Source organism: Globicephala melas, chromosome 8, assembly GCF_963455315.2.
Source record: "Globicephala melas chromosome 8, mGloMel1.2, whole genome shotgun sequence".
NCBI lineage: Eukaryota > Metazoa > Chordata > Mammalia > Artiodactyla > Delphinidae > Globicephala > Globicephala melas.
In genome coordinates, this window is record NC_083321.1 from 6,054,127 (window position 1) to 6,071,423 (window position 17,297).

General features: G+C 48.7%; 1 protein-coding gene across 1 annotated transcript; it reads left to right on the forward strand.

Moving 5' to 3' along the window:
* The first annotated feature begins 51 nt into the window (after positions 1 to 51).
* CCDC87 (coiled-coil domain containing 87) lies at positions 52 to 3,619 on the forward strand. Its single transcript, XM_030833471.2, is given in 2 exon segments — positions 52 to 2,619; positions 2,622 to 3,619. Coding segments are annotated over 2 exon segments (2,730 nt in total). The 3' UTR covers positions 2,784 to 3,619.
* The last annotated feature ends 13,678 nt before the right edge of the window (positions 3,620 to 17,297 follow it).

Sequence of the window (17,297 nt, forward strand, 5' to 3'; positions counted from 1 at the left end):
CCCCTCGTTGCCTTAGTAACCGCCGGCGCCGCCAGCGCCGCCTGGTCTAAGATGGAGCCGTATAAGCCCGAGTTCCAGCGGTTTTACCACCGGTTGCTGCGTCCGCTGTCGCTCTTCCCCCGCACGACGACGCGCACAGAGTCTCAGAAGCGCCTCTCGCAGGAGGTCCTGATGCTGCTGCCCCTACCGGTCTCACGGCTGACGGTGGCGTCGCTCTGCCGCCAGGTAGCGGAGCGGCTGGCCAACAGCGGGCTGGAGGCGCGCGCGCCTCGCAAGGTACGACTCCGTTTCACCGAGGTCATCCTGGATGAGCTAAAGTGCAGCTGGCAGGAGCCCCCCACCGAACCTGGTCTGAGCTACTTGAACAATCAGAGGCTGCGGGAGCGGCTCCTGGTCTACGTGCTGCTCAGCAGCGAGCAGCTCTTCGTACGCTACCTGCACCTTCAGAAGATCATGTCGACCCCCGCAGCTGTCTTCACCGAATCAGCCACGCTCACCCGGTTGGCCGCCAGCCTCGCCAGGGACTGCACAGTCTTCCTTACCGGTCCCGAGGTCTACCGTGGCCTGCTCGCCGACTTCCGCGCCCTGCTGAAGGAAGGGCAGGTCCAAGTCTGCGTGTCCAGACTGCGCCCCCTCGGCCCCACTGCGGCTTTCAGGCTCTGCCCTATCCCGTGGCATCACAGCACTGGCTTTGCCCAAGTGCCATATTCCAACCTCAGCCTGAACTACCTCATCCAACTCAGCCGCCCGCGAGAGCTTGTCAGTGAGCCTGAACCGGACCCAGTGAAGGAATGGAAGTCCATTCCCCAGCTGAAGAAGAAGAAGCCTCTCCGCTGGCTGTCCACCATGCAAAAGGGGAGAGAAAGCAACTTCAGTTCACAGATTGCCTCACTGCCTGGGTCCTCTGTGGCTACCCCCAACCAGGTTCCCCCCACCTCCCACTTGCCCCTCTCCTCCCAGCTCCAGAGGGGCCAGTCCATGCCCTCTCTGCGTGAGGGCTGGAAACTAGCAGATGAGTTGGGCCTTCCTCCATTCTCTCCTCGCCCCTTAACCCCACTGGTCCTGGTTGCAGAGAGCAAACCAGAGCTGGCAGGGGACACTGTGGCTGAGGACCTGAAGCAGAGGATGAAGAACATGCAATTGGGGTGGTCTCACTACTCACCGCTGGACTCGGGCCTGCCCCCACTCTTGGGGGCCCTGACCTACCGCCCAGCTGCAGCACATCACATGGAAGAGCTGCAGAGAATGTTGAAGGGCCTTGAGGAGAAGGAAGCCTCAGAGCAGTGGAGCCACCAGTCCCCCAGATCCCATCCACTTGAACCACAGCCAGTGACTGTTACTTTGAAGCTAAGAAATCAGGTGGTCCAGGCAGCTGCTGTACAGGTCTCAGCAAGAAACTTTTTGGATTCCTTCCACGTTGAGGGGGCCGGAGTCCTATACAACCACCTGGCTGGTGAACTGGAACCCAAACTTATCGAGGAAATGGATACTGATTGCACTTTGGGCAGTAGCATCAGGGAGGTGTACAAGAAGCTGATGAGCCATGTCTCTAAGGACCACTTCTCTTTTGACCAGGGGCCCCTGGTTGAGCCTGCAGCCAATAAAGACTGGTCGGCCTTCCTATTCTCAGTCTTTCTACGTCAAGAAAAACAGCATCGTTTCATCAACACCAAGCTGGCTGGACTTTCTTCCCTGAGAGCTAACACTTTACAGTCCAACCCTGATAAGATGTCCTCCTTCACATCATTCCAAGCACGTAAAAGCTGGGAGAAGTGGTCAAACAAGGCCTCATGGCTGAACTGGTGGAAAACGACTTTGTCTGTGGGTGACTACTTCAAGTACCTCACCACCCAGGAGACAGACTTCCTCCATGTCATCTTCCAAATGTATGAAGAGGAGGTTCCTGTGGAGATCGTGGCCCCTGTCAGAGAGTCCCGAAAGATTCAGCACCCACCTCCCTTGCTAGAAGACGACGAGCCAGACTTTGTGCCAGGAGAGTGGGATTGGGACACGGTGCTGGAGCACAGGCTGGGAACTGAGAACAACAGCCTCCTGGAAGACTCTCACAAAATCCTGAGCCTACAGAAGCGTCTGGAGCAGCTGTGGTCCATGCTTGAGGTCCCTGACAAAGACCGGCTGGACATGGCCATCAAGTACAGCTCCAATGCCCGCCTGAGGCAGCTGCCGTCACTGGTGAGTGCCTGGGAGCAGGCCTTGCAGCCCATTCAGCTGCGGGAGGTATTGCTGGGGAAACTGGAGTGGTTTGAGCGACAAGCCTCCGACCCTAACCGCTTCTTCCACAAGACCGACATGGGCCTGAGTCGCTTCCTGGAGGAGAATCAGATCCGCAACCATCTCCATAAGAGGCTCGGTCTAGTGGAGGCTCCTTTGGTTCCCCTCCTGGAGGAGATCGAGTTAGTCTTTGGTGAGCCAGTGACCTTCAAGGGGCGGCGCTACCTGGACAAGATGAAGCATGACAAAGTGGAGATGCTCTACTGGCTGCAGCAGTGGCGGCGGCTCCACCACCTGGTCTGGGCCAAGAGGGCCTCCCATCAGTCAGCCCTGTCCAGGAAGCTCAGCAGCCAGCCTTTAATAGCCCCTGGGAATACGCCCATTACTCTCTGACCAGGTCAAGTGCCCTCAGGTCCCTCCCTCACCCCCATACACCCAGCAGCTCACCCAGACCTCTGGACTGCTTTGAAAGAAGAAATATCTGGGAGTGCGGGGTTCAGGAAAACTGTGCTTCCAACTACCAGGGGACTGAAATTAGCACTTTATTTTGACCATGAAGTTCTCATAAAAAAATCCACAAGCCCAGTAGTCCCATTTCTGTCAAGCCATGAACAGCACAGCCAAAAACTCATGCATCAATAGAGAAGGGCAAGAGGAAATAAAGTGTAAAGGATGTAGCTTTATTAGGGTGGTCTGTGTAGGCCTCACGGGGAAGGGGAGATTTGAACGGAGGCTTGAAGGAGGGGAGGAAGTGAGCCCCATGGACCTCTGGGACAACAGTGTTCCTGCCAGCTATTGGGAAGCGTAAGGCAGGTGGGTGCCTGGGGTGGTCCAGAAAAGCAAGGTGGCCAATGCAGGTGGAGCAGAGCTAAGGGGAAAGAGGGATGAGTCAGAGGGGTCGTGACAAGGTGCCAGGGGGCAGGTTAGATTATGTAAGGCCTGTAGGCCATTGTAAAAATGATTTCAGAGATAGCCTATGCATGTATGAACACACATGAATATGTTGTCTATACACATGTCTTTACACCAGCAGTAGCATGCTGTCCCCTGTTTTGCCCCTTTCTTTTTTCCCCAATGAGCTTGCCTCAAGTTCATTCCACGTCGGTACACATAGATCTGCCTTATTCTTTTTGATTGCTATCTAGTATCCCACTGGGTGTTTTTGGTTTTGGTTTTTTTTTTTTTTGGCTGTGCCACGCGGCTTGCAGGATCTTAGTCACCCAACCAGGGACTGAACCTGGGTCCCGGCAGTGAAAGCGTGGAGGCCTAACCACTGGACTGCCAGGGAATTCTCTGGGTGTATTTTTATTTTGTTTAACCAGTCTCTTATTGTTGGACATTTACAAACAAAAACAATGCTCTAAAAAAATCCTTGTTCATCTCTTTAGTATGTGCAGCTATTTCTATGGTTTAAGTTCCTGGAAGTGGAATTATATCTAAGCATAAGCACTTGTAATTTTGATAGATATTACTGATTACCCTCCACAAAGGCTGTAACCATTTGCATTATTGTCAGCACTGCATGATGATAATAATAATTCCCCACTCTCATCAATAGTGTTATCAAAATTTTTAATCTTTACCATCTAATAGGTGAAAAAATTGCATCTCATTTGAGTTGTGTTCTCATCTGTCTTATGAGTGAAGTTGCATCTTTTAGATATTTAAAAGCTGGGTTATTTTCTGTAAAATTCTCATGCCCTTTGCCCACTTTTCAATTGGTTTTGACTATTCTTTTTTTTTGGCTACATTGGGTCTTTGTTGCTGTGCGCGGGCTTTCTCTAGTTGTGGCTAGCGGGGGCTACTTTTCGTTGTGGTGCGCGGGCTTCTCATTTAGGTGGCTTCTCTTGTTGCCAAGCATGGGCTATAGGCATGCGGGCTTCGGTAGTTGTGGCTCGCGGGCTCTAGAGCGCGGGCTCAGTAGTTGTGGTGCACGGGCTTAGTTGTTCCACAGCATGTGGGATATTCCCAGACCAGGGCTCAAGCCCGTGTCCCCTGCATTGGCAGGCGGATTCTTAACCACTGCACCACCAGGGAAGTTCCTTACTATTTATTTAAATTAACACTAATCCCATTATGTGTTTACAGAGATAATATATGTTATGAAAAACAACTTTTCTTTTTAAAGTAGTGAAGAGTGGCTATTTTACTCTTTTGCAAATCTCCTGAATGTCTGGCTTAATAGGAGACAACTGGATTCTCATGTTTCTGCTGCATCTGTTACGATATTGCACGTCATGCAGCCTCTGGAAAACACTGTACTCAGAAACAGGGAGGGTAGAAAAGGCAAATAACGTGTCAGCAGTATTATGAAAATTTTTTTTTTTTTTTTTTTTTTTTTTTGCGGTACACGGGCCTCTCACTGTTGTGGCCTCTCCCGTTGCGGAGCATAGGCTCCGGACGCACAGGCTCAGCGGCCATGGCTCATGGGCCCAGCTGCTCCGCGGCATGTGGGATCTTCCCGGACCGGGGCACGAACCCGCGTCCCCTGCATCAGCAGGCGGACTCTCAACCACCGCGCCACCAGGGAAGCCCTGAAAATGGTTTTGATATCATGAAACCCCAGAAAGGGTCTGGGGTGGCCCTATTTGTATTTTTTTTGAAATAGAGGAAGGGGCACAGGTGGGAGCAAAGGCAGTAGTGAGGGTGGTGTTAAGGACTGTGAGACATGATTCGGGGGAGTGGGCAGTTGCTGGGGCAGGGGCAGTGAAAGTGGGGGAAGGGTTGGGTGACCAGCTTGTTTGCTTATAAAATGTCAAGCCAGAGGTAAAATACAACTTGAAAAAAGCAATCGGCAATTCTGCAAATTGGTCATTTAGCTGCTGGACAAGCACATTGGCTTCTGGTGATCTGGCCACGCTGGGAAGCTGAGACCCACAGAGCTGAAGTCCAGTCCTGACGGTTCACCAGTGCTGGCGGGGACTGGATCTAGGCCCAGGTGCTTCTGACTTCACTAAGCCTACAGCCCCACCCCCTTGGTCTTGGGGTTTCTGTGCCTGGCCCACCTCTTCCTTGTACTGTTGTTTATCAAACCCTTTTCTTTATGTTGACTCCCTTTTTAAGAAAATTGTATTGAAGTATAGTTGATTTACCATGTTGTGTTAATTTCTGCTGTACAGCAAAGTGACTCAGTTACACACATATATACATCCTTTTTTATATTCTTTTCCATATGGTTTATCACAGGATATTGAATATAGTTCCCTGTGCTCTACAGTTGGACCTTGTTGTTTACCCATCCTAGATATACTAGTTTGCATCTGCTAACCCCAAACCCCCAGTCCTTCCCTCCCCGACCTTGGCAACCACAAGTCTGTCCTCTATGTCTCTGAGTATACTGACTCTGTTTTGTTTTTTGGTTTTTTTTTTGCGGTACGCGGGCCTCTCACTGTTGTGGCCTCTCCCCTTGCGGAGCACAGGCTCCGGACGCGCAGGCTCAGCGGCCGTGGCTCACGGGCCCAGCCGCTCCGCGGCAAGTGGGATCTTCCCGGACCAGGGCGTGAACCCGTGTCCCCTGCATCGGCAGGTGGACTCTCAACCACTGTGCCACCAGGGAAGCCCACTGACTCTGTTTTAAAACTTATTTTAAAAGGCAATTTTAATCACACTAGCTAATACTATATAGTGATTATTAAGTGCCAGACTCCATTCTAAACACTTTTCATGCAGTAATTCATTGAGTCCTCATGGCAATGCAGTGAGGTAGGCACTACTGTTATTTCAAGGCCCAGATGAGGAAACTGAGGCACGGAGTGGTTATGTAACTTGCCCAAGGTCACACAACTAGGAACATGGCAGAGTCTGGATTCAGACCCAGAGGTCTGACTCCAAGTACATTCTCTTAACCACTGTACTGTTTCTTATCATAAAATATAAAAAAAAACAGGTCTGCCCAGTTGAAGTCCATGGGGAGAAGCTGAATATTATCAGATTTTCGGCTTTCATCGTTACCTGTCCCCGGAGGAAATCAGGCTTTCGGACAGCCCACTTGATTCCCAGCGGTGACTCTGAGGCCCACATCATTCTTCTTTCAGGCCCAGAGCACTGAACTCCTCCCAAGTGGCAGACACTGCTTGGTGGGGGGGGAGGGGGGGATGGTGGGAAGCAGAGCCAGAGGAAACCAGAAAGAACCAGTCGCTGTCGCGGAGGAGTTTAAAGTTTAGTAGGGAAGATAATTTCAATAATATGGCAAGTGAAGGGTACGGTGGGAGCCCACAAAATGGATATTCAACAGAGCCGGGGCATAGGGGAAGGGTGATCTGGGAGAGCTTCCTGGAGGAGGCCACACTCAATTGGAGTCTAAATTCTAGAAGGTTGAGTGGGAGTCAGCAGGCACATGGTGGCAGAGGAGAAGAGGAGAGCTTTCCAAGCCCAGCGTGAGCAAAAGTACAGGAGAGGAGCATAGTGTATGGGGGAGAACTACAAGTACTTTGGCATTAATCAGCCTTGAAAAGGCCGGGAAGGGAGTGAGACTGGAGGCGGAGGCGGAGGCAGGGCCAGGTCCAGTGTGGGCCTTGTTCTGTAGGTGTTGGGAAGCCATGTATTCACCAGCAGATACCTACCGAGCACCTGCTCGGTGCCTGGGGCTGCTCCAGGTGCTGAGGACGCCACACTGCACAATACAGACAAGGACGCTTCGTGTTCTGGGGGAGGACACAACAGCCAGGCAGGTAAAACAAATGATACAGGGGGAAAAAGCCAAAATGGCAAGAGAAAATTCAGAGAAAAGCAATTTAAAATAGGGGATCGGGACTTCCCTGGTGGCACAGTAGTTAAGAATCCACCTGCCAATGCAGGGGACACGGGTTCGGGCCCTGGTCCGGGAAGATCGCACGTGCCGCGGGGCCGCGGAGCAACTAAGCCCATGCGCCACAACTACTGAGCCTGCGCTCTACAGCCCGTGAGCCACAACTACTGAAGCCCGCGCGCCTAGAGCTGGTGGTCCACAACAAAAGAAGGCACCGCCATGAGAAGCCCGCACACCGCAATGAAGAGTAGCCCCCGCTCGCTGCAACTAGAGAAAGCCTGTGCGCAGCAACGAAGACCCAAAGCAGCTAAAAATAAATAAAAATAAATAAATTTATAAAATAGGGTATCATGGAATTCCCTGGCTGTCCAGTGGTTAGGAATCTGCGCTTCTACTGCAGGGCGCACGGATTTGATTCCTGGTCAAGCCGGGGCACGGCAAAAAAAAAAAAAAGAAAATAGGGGATCAAAAGAGGGAATATTTGAGCAAAGACTGGAAGGAGTGGAACGAGAGCTGTGTGATACCTGGGAATGAACATTCTAGGCTGGGGCTAACGTAAGTTCAAAAGCCCTGAGACGGGTGTGTGCCTGGTGAGTCAGGAGGCCAGTGTGGCTGGAGTGGCACGGACCAGGTGGGGAATGCTTGGGAATTAGGTCAGAGAAATAAGGGGGTTTTATCAGGCTTTAGTCAGAGGAGTGACATTTGGCTGCCCCACGGGTGAGGGTTAGGAGGCTGCGGGTTGGAGGCTAGCAGACAAGGGTGGAGGCTGCCACGGTGGGAAGATGAGCCAGGACGGAGTGTTTAGGAGGCAAATTTGGCAGCGTTTGGTGAAGACTGACTGTGGGGAATGAGGGTAGAGAGTCAAGGGCACCTCCTCAGTGTCCTCCTGGGTGTCTGGCTTGGGCCTCTGGTGGAGCCCTTCATGAAACGAGAGGATGGAGGGTTTGGTGGGAGTGCAGTGGGGGGAGATGATGAGTTCAGCCCTGAAAAGGTTAAGTTTGCAAATTCCCTGGTGGTCCAGTGGTTAGGACTCCACGCTTCCACTGCAGGCTGGTGGGGTTCAATCCCTGGTCCAGGAAATAAGATCCCACAAACTTCATGGCAAAAAAAAAAAAAAAAAAAAAGTTAAGTTTGATGTGCCTGCAGGGCATCCAAGTGGAGATCCAGAGGCAAATGTTTTTTCTTAGATGGACAGAAATTTTGCTAAAGATGGAAATCTTTAAACAGCATACTTATATCCATATGTCTTATGTCACTGCTCAGATATCACAAACTAATTTTCTAGGTCAACCTGGGGCCTAAAATGTGTAAAAGAATTATTTTTTTACAATTTTACCAAAGCTAAACTTTTTTTTTAAAAGCTATTATTCACTAAATACAAAGTTCACCTAATACCACTGAGTTAGGCATTGCTATGGACTAAATGTTTGTGTCCCCCCCAAAACTCATATGTGATGATGTTCGGTGGTACTTTGGGAGGTATTTAGGGTTAGATGAGATCATGAGAGTGGGGCCCCAGCCCTTATAAGAAGCAGAAGAAACCAGAGCCCCCTCTCTTTCCACCGTGGGAGGATACAGCTAGAGAGCAGCAAATGACAAACCAGGAAGAAGGCCTTCACTAGGCCCTGGTCTGCTGGCACCTTAATTTAGGACTTCCCAGCCTCCAGAACTGAGGAATAAATGTTTGTTTAAGCCTCCAGTCTGTGGTATTTTGTTACAGCAGCCTGAGCAGACAGAGACAGGCATCATCAGGTATATCCCAGCCAGGGAGTCAGAAGTCCCAGGTTTCCCCCATCAACAGAGGGGTGGATAAAGAAGATGTGGTACATACATATTGTACAATGGAATATTACTCAGCCATAAAAAAGAACAAAATAATGCCATTTGCAGCAACATGGATAGACCTAGAGATTGTCATACTGAGTGAAGTAAGTCAGACAGAGAAAGACAAATATATGATATCATTTATATGTGGTCTAAAATAAATGGTACAAATGAACTAATTTACAAACCAGAAACAGAGTCACAGATGTAGAAAGCAAACTTATGGTTACCAGGGGGAAACGGGGGGAGAGATAAATTGGGAGATTGGAATTGACATATACACACTACTATATATAAAATAGGGAATTCCCTGGCAGTCTAGTGGTTGGGACTTGGTGTTTCCACTGAAGGGGGCACAGGTTCCATCCATGGTCGGGGAAGTAAGATCCTGCCTGCCGTGTGGCCAGAAAATAAAATAAAATGAAATGAAAAATATAAAATAAAATAAAATAAATAACATAAAATAAAATCCTACTGTATAGCACAGGGAATTTCTACTCAATGCTCTGTAATGACCAATATGGGAAAAGAATCTAAAAAAGAGTGGATATATGTATATGTATAACTGATCCACTTTGCTGTACGCCTGAAACTAACACAACATTGTTAATCAACTATACTCCAATAAAAATTTTTTTAAAAAAAGGAAGAAGAGAAAATACTTGTAGAAAGAACAAAACAAACAGAAAGAAGTCCCAGATTTCCCATTCATTGTCTGTGACCTTGGGCAATGAATTCCATCTCCTTTTCACCCATTCATTTATCGCATATTCAGTGAGCTATGGCTGTGCTTAGGCCCTGAGGAGAAAGCAATGAATGAGCAAAGTTGACAGGGTTTCTGCCCTCAAGAGCGAGTAGAAGTAATGGAGAGGCCTGTGGATCACCCGTGACCTTGAGCCTCCCTTCCTGCCTTGAGAGACTTAGGAGCAGGTAGGTTATGTTCAAGCCCAACCAAGCCCTGGGACCTGGGACCTGGGCTTTATGTGCCTCATTTTATTGTACTCTCATCTCGTCCCTGCAAGACATCTATATGCTTACCCTACAGATGAAGAAATGCTCAGAGAAGCAGAGCTATTCGCTGAAAGTCTTATAGTTAATAAGTGATAGATAAACATTTAGAACTTGTGCTTCCCTGGACACCATCGAGAGAGTGGAAGACACCCCACAGGATGGGAAAAGAGATTTGCAAATCACATATCCGATAAGGGAATTGTATCTAGACTATATAAAAAACTCTTACAGCTCAATAATAAAGACAAATAACCCAATTTATTCTTTTTTTTAAATTTTATTTATTTATTTTTGGCTGCGTTGGGTCTTCATTGCTGCATGTGGGCTTTCTCTAGTTGTGCCAAGTGGGGGCTACTCTTCGTTGCGGTGCGTGGGCTTCTCATTGCAGTGGCTACTCTTGTTGTGGAGCACGGGCTCTAAGCGCACGGGCTTCAGTAGTTGTGGCTCGCGGGCTCTAGAGCACAGTCTCAGTATTTGTGGCACACAGGCTTAGTTGCTCCACAGCATGTGGCATCTTCCCGGACCAGGGATCGAACCCGTGTCCCCTGCCTTGGCAGGTGGATTCCTAACCACGTGCCACCAGGGAAGCCCCTAGTTTCAGGTTTTAAATCGCGACACCTCATCTGACCAAACTCCCCAAAATAACAACTTGATGGCTGATTAAGGCAGAGATTGAAGTGGGTTCCACTGAGGGAGTTATTAAAATGTCATCCTCTCCTACTTCAGGACCTTGAAGGCCTCTGGTCACTTGGAGATGACCTTTCTAAATTAAAAGGTAATTCCTATGAAGGGTGTAATATGGGGCACAGAGTAAGCACTAGCTATGCGTTATTATTATTGTTGTTGCTGTTATCGGATGATTCCTAGGAGTTATACAACAGTGAGGTGAGGTCATTCTGGGATTAGGGTGTAACAAGAATCTTCAGGGGGGCTTCCCTGGTGGCGCAGTCGTTAAGAATCCGCCTGCCAATGCAGGGGACATGGGTTCGAGCCCTGGTCTGGGAAGATCCCACATGCTGCGTAGCAATTGAGCCCGTGCGCCACAACTACTGAGCCCACGTGCCACAGCTACTGAAGACCCCGTGCTCCGCAACAAGAGAAGCCTCCACGATGAGAAGCCCGCGCACCACAACAAAGAGTAATCCCTGCTCGCTGCAACTAGAGAAAGCCCGCGCACAGCAACAAAGATCCAACATAGCCAAAAATAAATAAATAAAATAAATAAATTTATTTAAAAAAAAAAAATCTTCAGGGGCTTTCTGAAGCTGCTGCAGCCTGAGATCTTAGCCACAAAGCAGTGAGGGTATGCATCGATTTATGCATGGAGCTCTAGAGCCCTTGGGGGTGGAGGTGGGGAAGGTCAGTACACTAACCCTAGGCCTAATGATTCAGCCAGGGAGACCTGGAAGTGGACCAGAGCTGCTCACTCAAGGCTGAGAGATGTTCCCTGAGATATATTCACCTCTAGGAAAGGAGTCTGGGCTCAAGACTTTGGGCCCAGAATTTCCATCCATTCATCCATCAAATCATCGAAGAAATATTACAGTAAATCCACTAAGGGCCAAGGCAGGGTCATTTTTTGACCCTTGTTGGTCTTAGTCTGTCAGACTTTTGGGGTCCCCACCCCACATCTTCTCACATCTGATCAAATGCACCTATGTCCCACATCAAATAATATTTTGCTGTAAATTTATTTGAAAGAAATTTTATAGTTTTGCTTTTGAAATTATCTGACTTCATTTAACTTGTTTAAACTATGATTTGCTAGAAAAATGTAAAAATAAAGAAAAAACAAACAAAAAAACAGTCCAGTGGGAATAAGCAAAGTAAGGACAGGGTATGATGGATGTTGAAAGATACAGTGTTCTGAGAGAGAGGGAGGGGGCTCCTTTAGACGAGGTGGTCCTTATTCTGAAGAAATAGCATTTAGGCTGAGACAGGAGAGCTGGGAAGGAACCTGCCCCCTACAGAGCAGGGGGAGTCTCTCCAGGCAGAGGGAACAGCCAGTGCAAAGGCCCTGAACCTGGAAAGCACTTAGCTTGTGGACAGGAAGAGGGTCATTGTGGCAGGGGCTGAGTGAGGGGCACGAGATTAGTTCAGACAGGAGGGCAGGGGCCAGGTGATGCCTAGCCGTACAGGCCATGGTACGGAGTTGAGATTTTGTTCTAAGTGGAGAGTGCCAGTTAGGTTTGGCTCCCTGGGGAGCAGATTCAGAGAGGGTGATTGGCGGGCAGGAGGTCCATTAAGGAGTGCTCTCAGGATCAACACGGGTGGAAGAGAGGGGAGGGAGGCAAGACTGAACAGAGGGAGAATTTGATCTGCGTGCAGTCTCAATGGGCACCTCCCCTGACCCAGCAGGGAATTCTGAAGCTGAGATGACCCTTCAGATTTGTCATTAGATGCAGCTGCCTGGGGGAGTGGGCATGACTCTTCAGCCGAGGCCCTGAGGGGTTGACAGCGGAGGGCAGTGAGCCAGTAGCTGGACACCAAGTCCATCCCTGAAGAAGAATCTGGTCTGTGCGTCACAGCCCACAACCTGATCCAGTTTATGTTTAAGGAGGCCCCTCTAGCTGCTGCGTGGAGAGAATTATTGGAGGGAAGAGTGGGTCCAGCCAGGCCAGCAGTGATGGTGGTTTGGCCATGAGTGATGACTGTGGGAATACAGATAAGTGGATGATTCTTGGAGACATTGGGAGGTGGAACCAGAGCACTTGAAGATGGATTAGATGTGAGGCATGCAGGGAAGGGAAGAATCAAGGACGCTTCAGGTCTGTGGACTGAACAACCGAGGGAACAGTGATGCCATATGCTGAGATGTGGGATTCCTGAGGGAAGTGGCTGGGTGGGAGGTGAGAGAGCAGGGAGAGAGCGCCCCTCAACTTCCTTACAGGCTCAAGACCCTGGAAGTGTCCAGGACCAAGCCTCAACAGCGCCATCGTGTGGTGGTAATAAGCCATAACAGCAGTGGACTCCAGACCTCAGTTGCCTGCAAGGTGGGGAAAGAGGTCAGACCACAGGAAATACCCTCAGAAACCAGCGCCTCTTTCGGACTAAGTAAATCGCTGCAGATTTTGGACAACTCAGAGTGGGCGGGAGATGAGGAGCCTCAAAAGAAAGAGGTAGCTAGGCAACGGAGTTTGAGGAATTATGTGAGAAAGATAAAATGGTGTTACTGTACCTGTGCCATAAAGGAATCAATCAACATAATAATAATGTTGACAGCTACCATTCAGTGAGCAGATAGGAGGAGCTGCAATGATCCCTTGTAATCTACACGCATCAATACAAGGAGGCTCAGAGAGGTGAAAAGATGTGTCCCAGGTTATACACTAGTAGATGGTGGTGGAGTTAGGATTAAAACCCAGGTCAGCCTACCAATGGATCTCAATTCTGTTAGATCCAACACGCCATTTTAACAGTAAATGTTTTACAATGCCCTCTTTACATCCCGACATCTGGATTGTGCCTGATGCATTACTGTGCACTCGGTCAATATTTGTTAAATGAATGAAAGAAAATTCATGGATAGTATCCTACCTAACGACATAATTTTTTAAATCAAGCAAAAAGAAAATGAAAGCAATTTGTGCTAAAGAAATCTGCATTTCCACATGTACATGCTCAGTCAGGATCACATCGGAAGACGTAACAAGGTGATTATTGTGAACTGGGATCACCCCAGATACTGATCTAGGCATGATCTTTTTCTTTTCTTTTTCTAAATTAATTAATTAATTAATTTTAGCTGCGTTGGGTCTTCGTTGCTGCACGTGGGCTTTCTCTACTTGTGCTGAGCGGGGGCTACTCTTCCTTGCGGTGCGTGGGCTTCTTACTGCTGTGGCTTCTCTTGTTGCGGAGCACAGGCTCTAGGCGGCGCGGGCTTCAGTAGTTGTGGCACGTGGGCTTAGTTACTCCGCGGCACGTGAGATCTTCCCAGACCAGGGCTTAAACCCGTGTCCCCTGCCTTGGCAGGCGGATTCTTAACCACTGCGCCACCAGGGAAGTCTGAAACATGATCTTCTGAAATGGTGAATGTAAGGCCAACTGGCCCGAGGCAGGGGAACAAAATCAGATTCACAGGTTGCATCAGACCGAAACTCTCCGGACCACCCAGTTCCAGAAACTGACCTGGAGACATTCCGGACCACCCAGTTCCAAGAACTGACCTGGGGACTTTGCACCCGGCCCAGCCTTCCCCGCCTTTCGAGGGGCGGGACTAACGGTCCCCCAGGATACCCGAAAAGACCACCAAATAAGGAATACCCTGCGCCCTCCCAGATTCACCACACCCCTTTCCCTTCTTCCCCTATAAAATCTTGCCCAACCCTCGCCCGGGTGCGACTTCTCTGGCCCCTTTCTCTCGGACCAGTGAACCTCGCCCGGGAGTGCTCCCTAATAAAGCTCACTTGAAGCTTTCCTGTTTCGTGGTGCCGTTTGTTAAGATCCGACCTTACAGTGAATGCCCTTTGTAAGGATTTGAACTCATACAAGGAAAATTCTTCCCTGGAGTTTCATTTTAGTAGACTTCCTGGAAAATTTAGTGTATGCTATAACTGCACGTAATATTACATGTTTACATATATAACAGAGTTAGGGTTCTTGGCGCAGATAATTATAAACAGGTTTTTCCTCTTACATAAATGACCAGTGGGACATTAGAAATCTGTGCAGGACACGGAACAATTCTGTTATGTGGGACTGTCCTGAACATTGAACGATGTCTAGCATCTCTGGCCCCTGTCTACTAAGGACCAGAAGAGCCCCTATCAATGGGAAAACAAAAATGCCCCTACATATTTCCAAGTTCAAATTTCCAGGGACAGTAGAGATCCCTTGAAACCTCTGGTGTATGTGAAAGCCTAGCCACCTAAGCTTTGCTTAACTGGCCTTCTCCTCTTTCCGAGCCCCCCCCCTCCTGTCCCCCCCCCCCCCCAAGGATCTGGGCTTTCACACTCTCACTTCTCATCCCACCCTTTAGGACTCTCTCTGCAAGTGTTTGTTTGTTTGTTGCTAGAAGACTAGAACTGAGGTAATGAATGAGGTACATTTCTATCTTATTTCTGCAAATAGGCTCAGAGAAGTAAAGTAACGTGCTCATAGCCACACAGCCAATTTGAAGTGGCTAAACCAGAATTAAAAGCTAGTCAGTCTGACTCTAAAGCCTGTGATTTTTCCCTCTTTTCTAATCCCTTCTCACTTTCTCCTACCTCTCAGTCTTCGGGAAACAAGTCTTAGGAAACTGAAGTATTTCACTTACTGGGTAAAATTTTTAGAAGTGTCCACCATTTCCAAGGGTCAGGAGGTGAGCTGGAGGGATCTGGAATAGATTCAGACCATACAGCTTTTAACTACAATTTTCATAAATCAGGTGAAATTCCCGGAAGGAAACCCTGCTGTTTGCCCTACCTTGTCCTAGAAAGGGAAGTTCCATTTGGCCAGGTCCAGGGTGTTGGGCCATCCCCTAGACATTTTCATTTCTGGGTAGCATTTGCTTCAGTGTAAATGCAGACCTTCTCAAACCCTAGTGGCAGAAGAGGGTGAAATCAACCCCTTATCCTGGAACCTAGGGATGAGCTGCAAGCAACTACCATTTCATTGAAAATTTAGGTCTTTAAAGAAGTGCTGCTGGAATTCCCTGGCAGTCCGATGGTCAGGATTCATTTGGTGCTTTCACTGCCACAGCCTGGGTTCAATCCCTGGTCAGAGAAATGAGATCCCTTAAGCCACTTGGCACGGCCAAAAAAAACTGTAAATTTTGCACACCATCCCTAATATTTGGGGGACATTCCAATAGAAAATAAATTTAAAATAAACTTCATCTCAGTGTAGAAATTGACATATAAGGGCATACTTTTCAAACATAAATGTTTCTAAGATTCACCCACATATTCCAAGTTCCTTACCTAGACCTACTGAAGCAGAAGCCGGGACCATGCATTTTCAACTACTCCCCCATTCCTCACTCCACACCCCCTGGCCACTGGGTGACTGATCTTTTTTTCTTTTCTTTTTTTTGACCGCGCGGCTTACAGGATCTTAGTTTCCAGACCAAGGATCGAACCTGTGCGCCCTGCTGTGGAAGCACAGAGTCCTAACCACCGGAGGGCCAGGGAATTCCGGTGGCTGATCTATTTAGTTCATTGAGCTTACTTGGGAGAACAATGCTCTGTTTATCCTCTGGCTTTAAATGGCACCCCTCCTGTACCCCGGGGTCTGCAGAGGCCAGTTTGAGAAGCAGAATCTCTATCTGTATTAGAACTGGATTCAAACCCTGCTTCCATCTTCACCCTTTCTACAGCTTGGGCAAGTAACTGAATCTCTTGTTGCCTTAGTTTCCTTATCTGCATCATAGCTGTTTTGTGGGGTTGTTGTGGGGTTCAATGGGCTAATACATATGCATGTACTGAGAATGCTGAGTGCCTAGCATGTAGTTAGTGCTCATTAAATGTTAGACATTATTTTTACTGTTGTTAGTATTTTTGTGTACCGGGCTCTCTTCTGGGGAACACGCATGCAGACAGACCTCTCAGGTGGGCCCCATGATCCCCACCTCCTGGTGTTCACATCTTTGTGTAACCCTCTCCCCTCCCCTTGAGTATGGGAGAGACCTGTGACTTGCTTCTAGCCAACAGAAAACAGCAGAAGTGTGAGACTTCCCTGGTGGTCCAGTGGTTAAGAATCTGCCTGCTAATGCAGGGGACACGGGTTCAATCCCTGGTCAGGGTACTAAGATCCCACATGCCACGGGGCAACTAAGCCTGTGCACCACTACTACTGAGCCCACATGGTCTGGTGCCTGAGCACTACAACTAGAGAGCCTGTGTGCCACAACTAGAGAGAAGCCCACACTCCACAACAAGAGATCCTGGGTGCCGCAACTAAGACCCGATGCAGCCAAAAATAAATAAATAGTTAAAAAAAAAAAAAAAGGAAAGGAAAACAGCAGAGGTGATTGATACAAGTGATTACATGTGTGATTATATTAGCCAAGACTTTAATATCCTCGCTTTCCCTTACCTGCTTTGAGGAAGCAAGCAGCTGTGTTGGGAAGGTCCACATGGCAAGAAGCTGAGGGTGGCAGACAGCCATCAGCCAGCAAACAACTGAGGCCCCAGTCTGAGGTCCCACAAGGAGCTGAGTGCTGCCAACAGCCCCGTGAGCTTGGAAGCAGATCCTTCCTCAGTCCAGCCTCCAATGAGACTGCAGCCCTAGCCATTCATTTTGTGATAATGTTCCACACAGTGATAGAAAACTGATACACCACCCCTCTCTTTTCAAACTATTGGTTCCTACAATTCTCCCCTCACTCTCCTGAATCATCAATATCTCCCTTTCTATTCCATCAACTCATAAGCATACTCCAGTGTCTCCCATCTTAAAAACACGCTTTTTGGCTGTGCCCCAAGGCATGCAGGACGTTGGTTCCCCCACCAGGGATCGAACCCCGGGCTCCTGGCAGTGGAAGCATGGAGTCTCAACCACT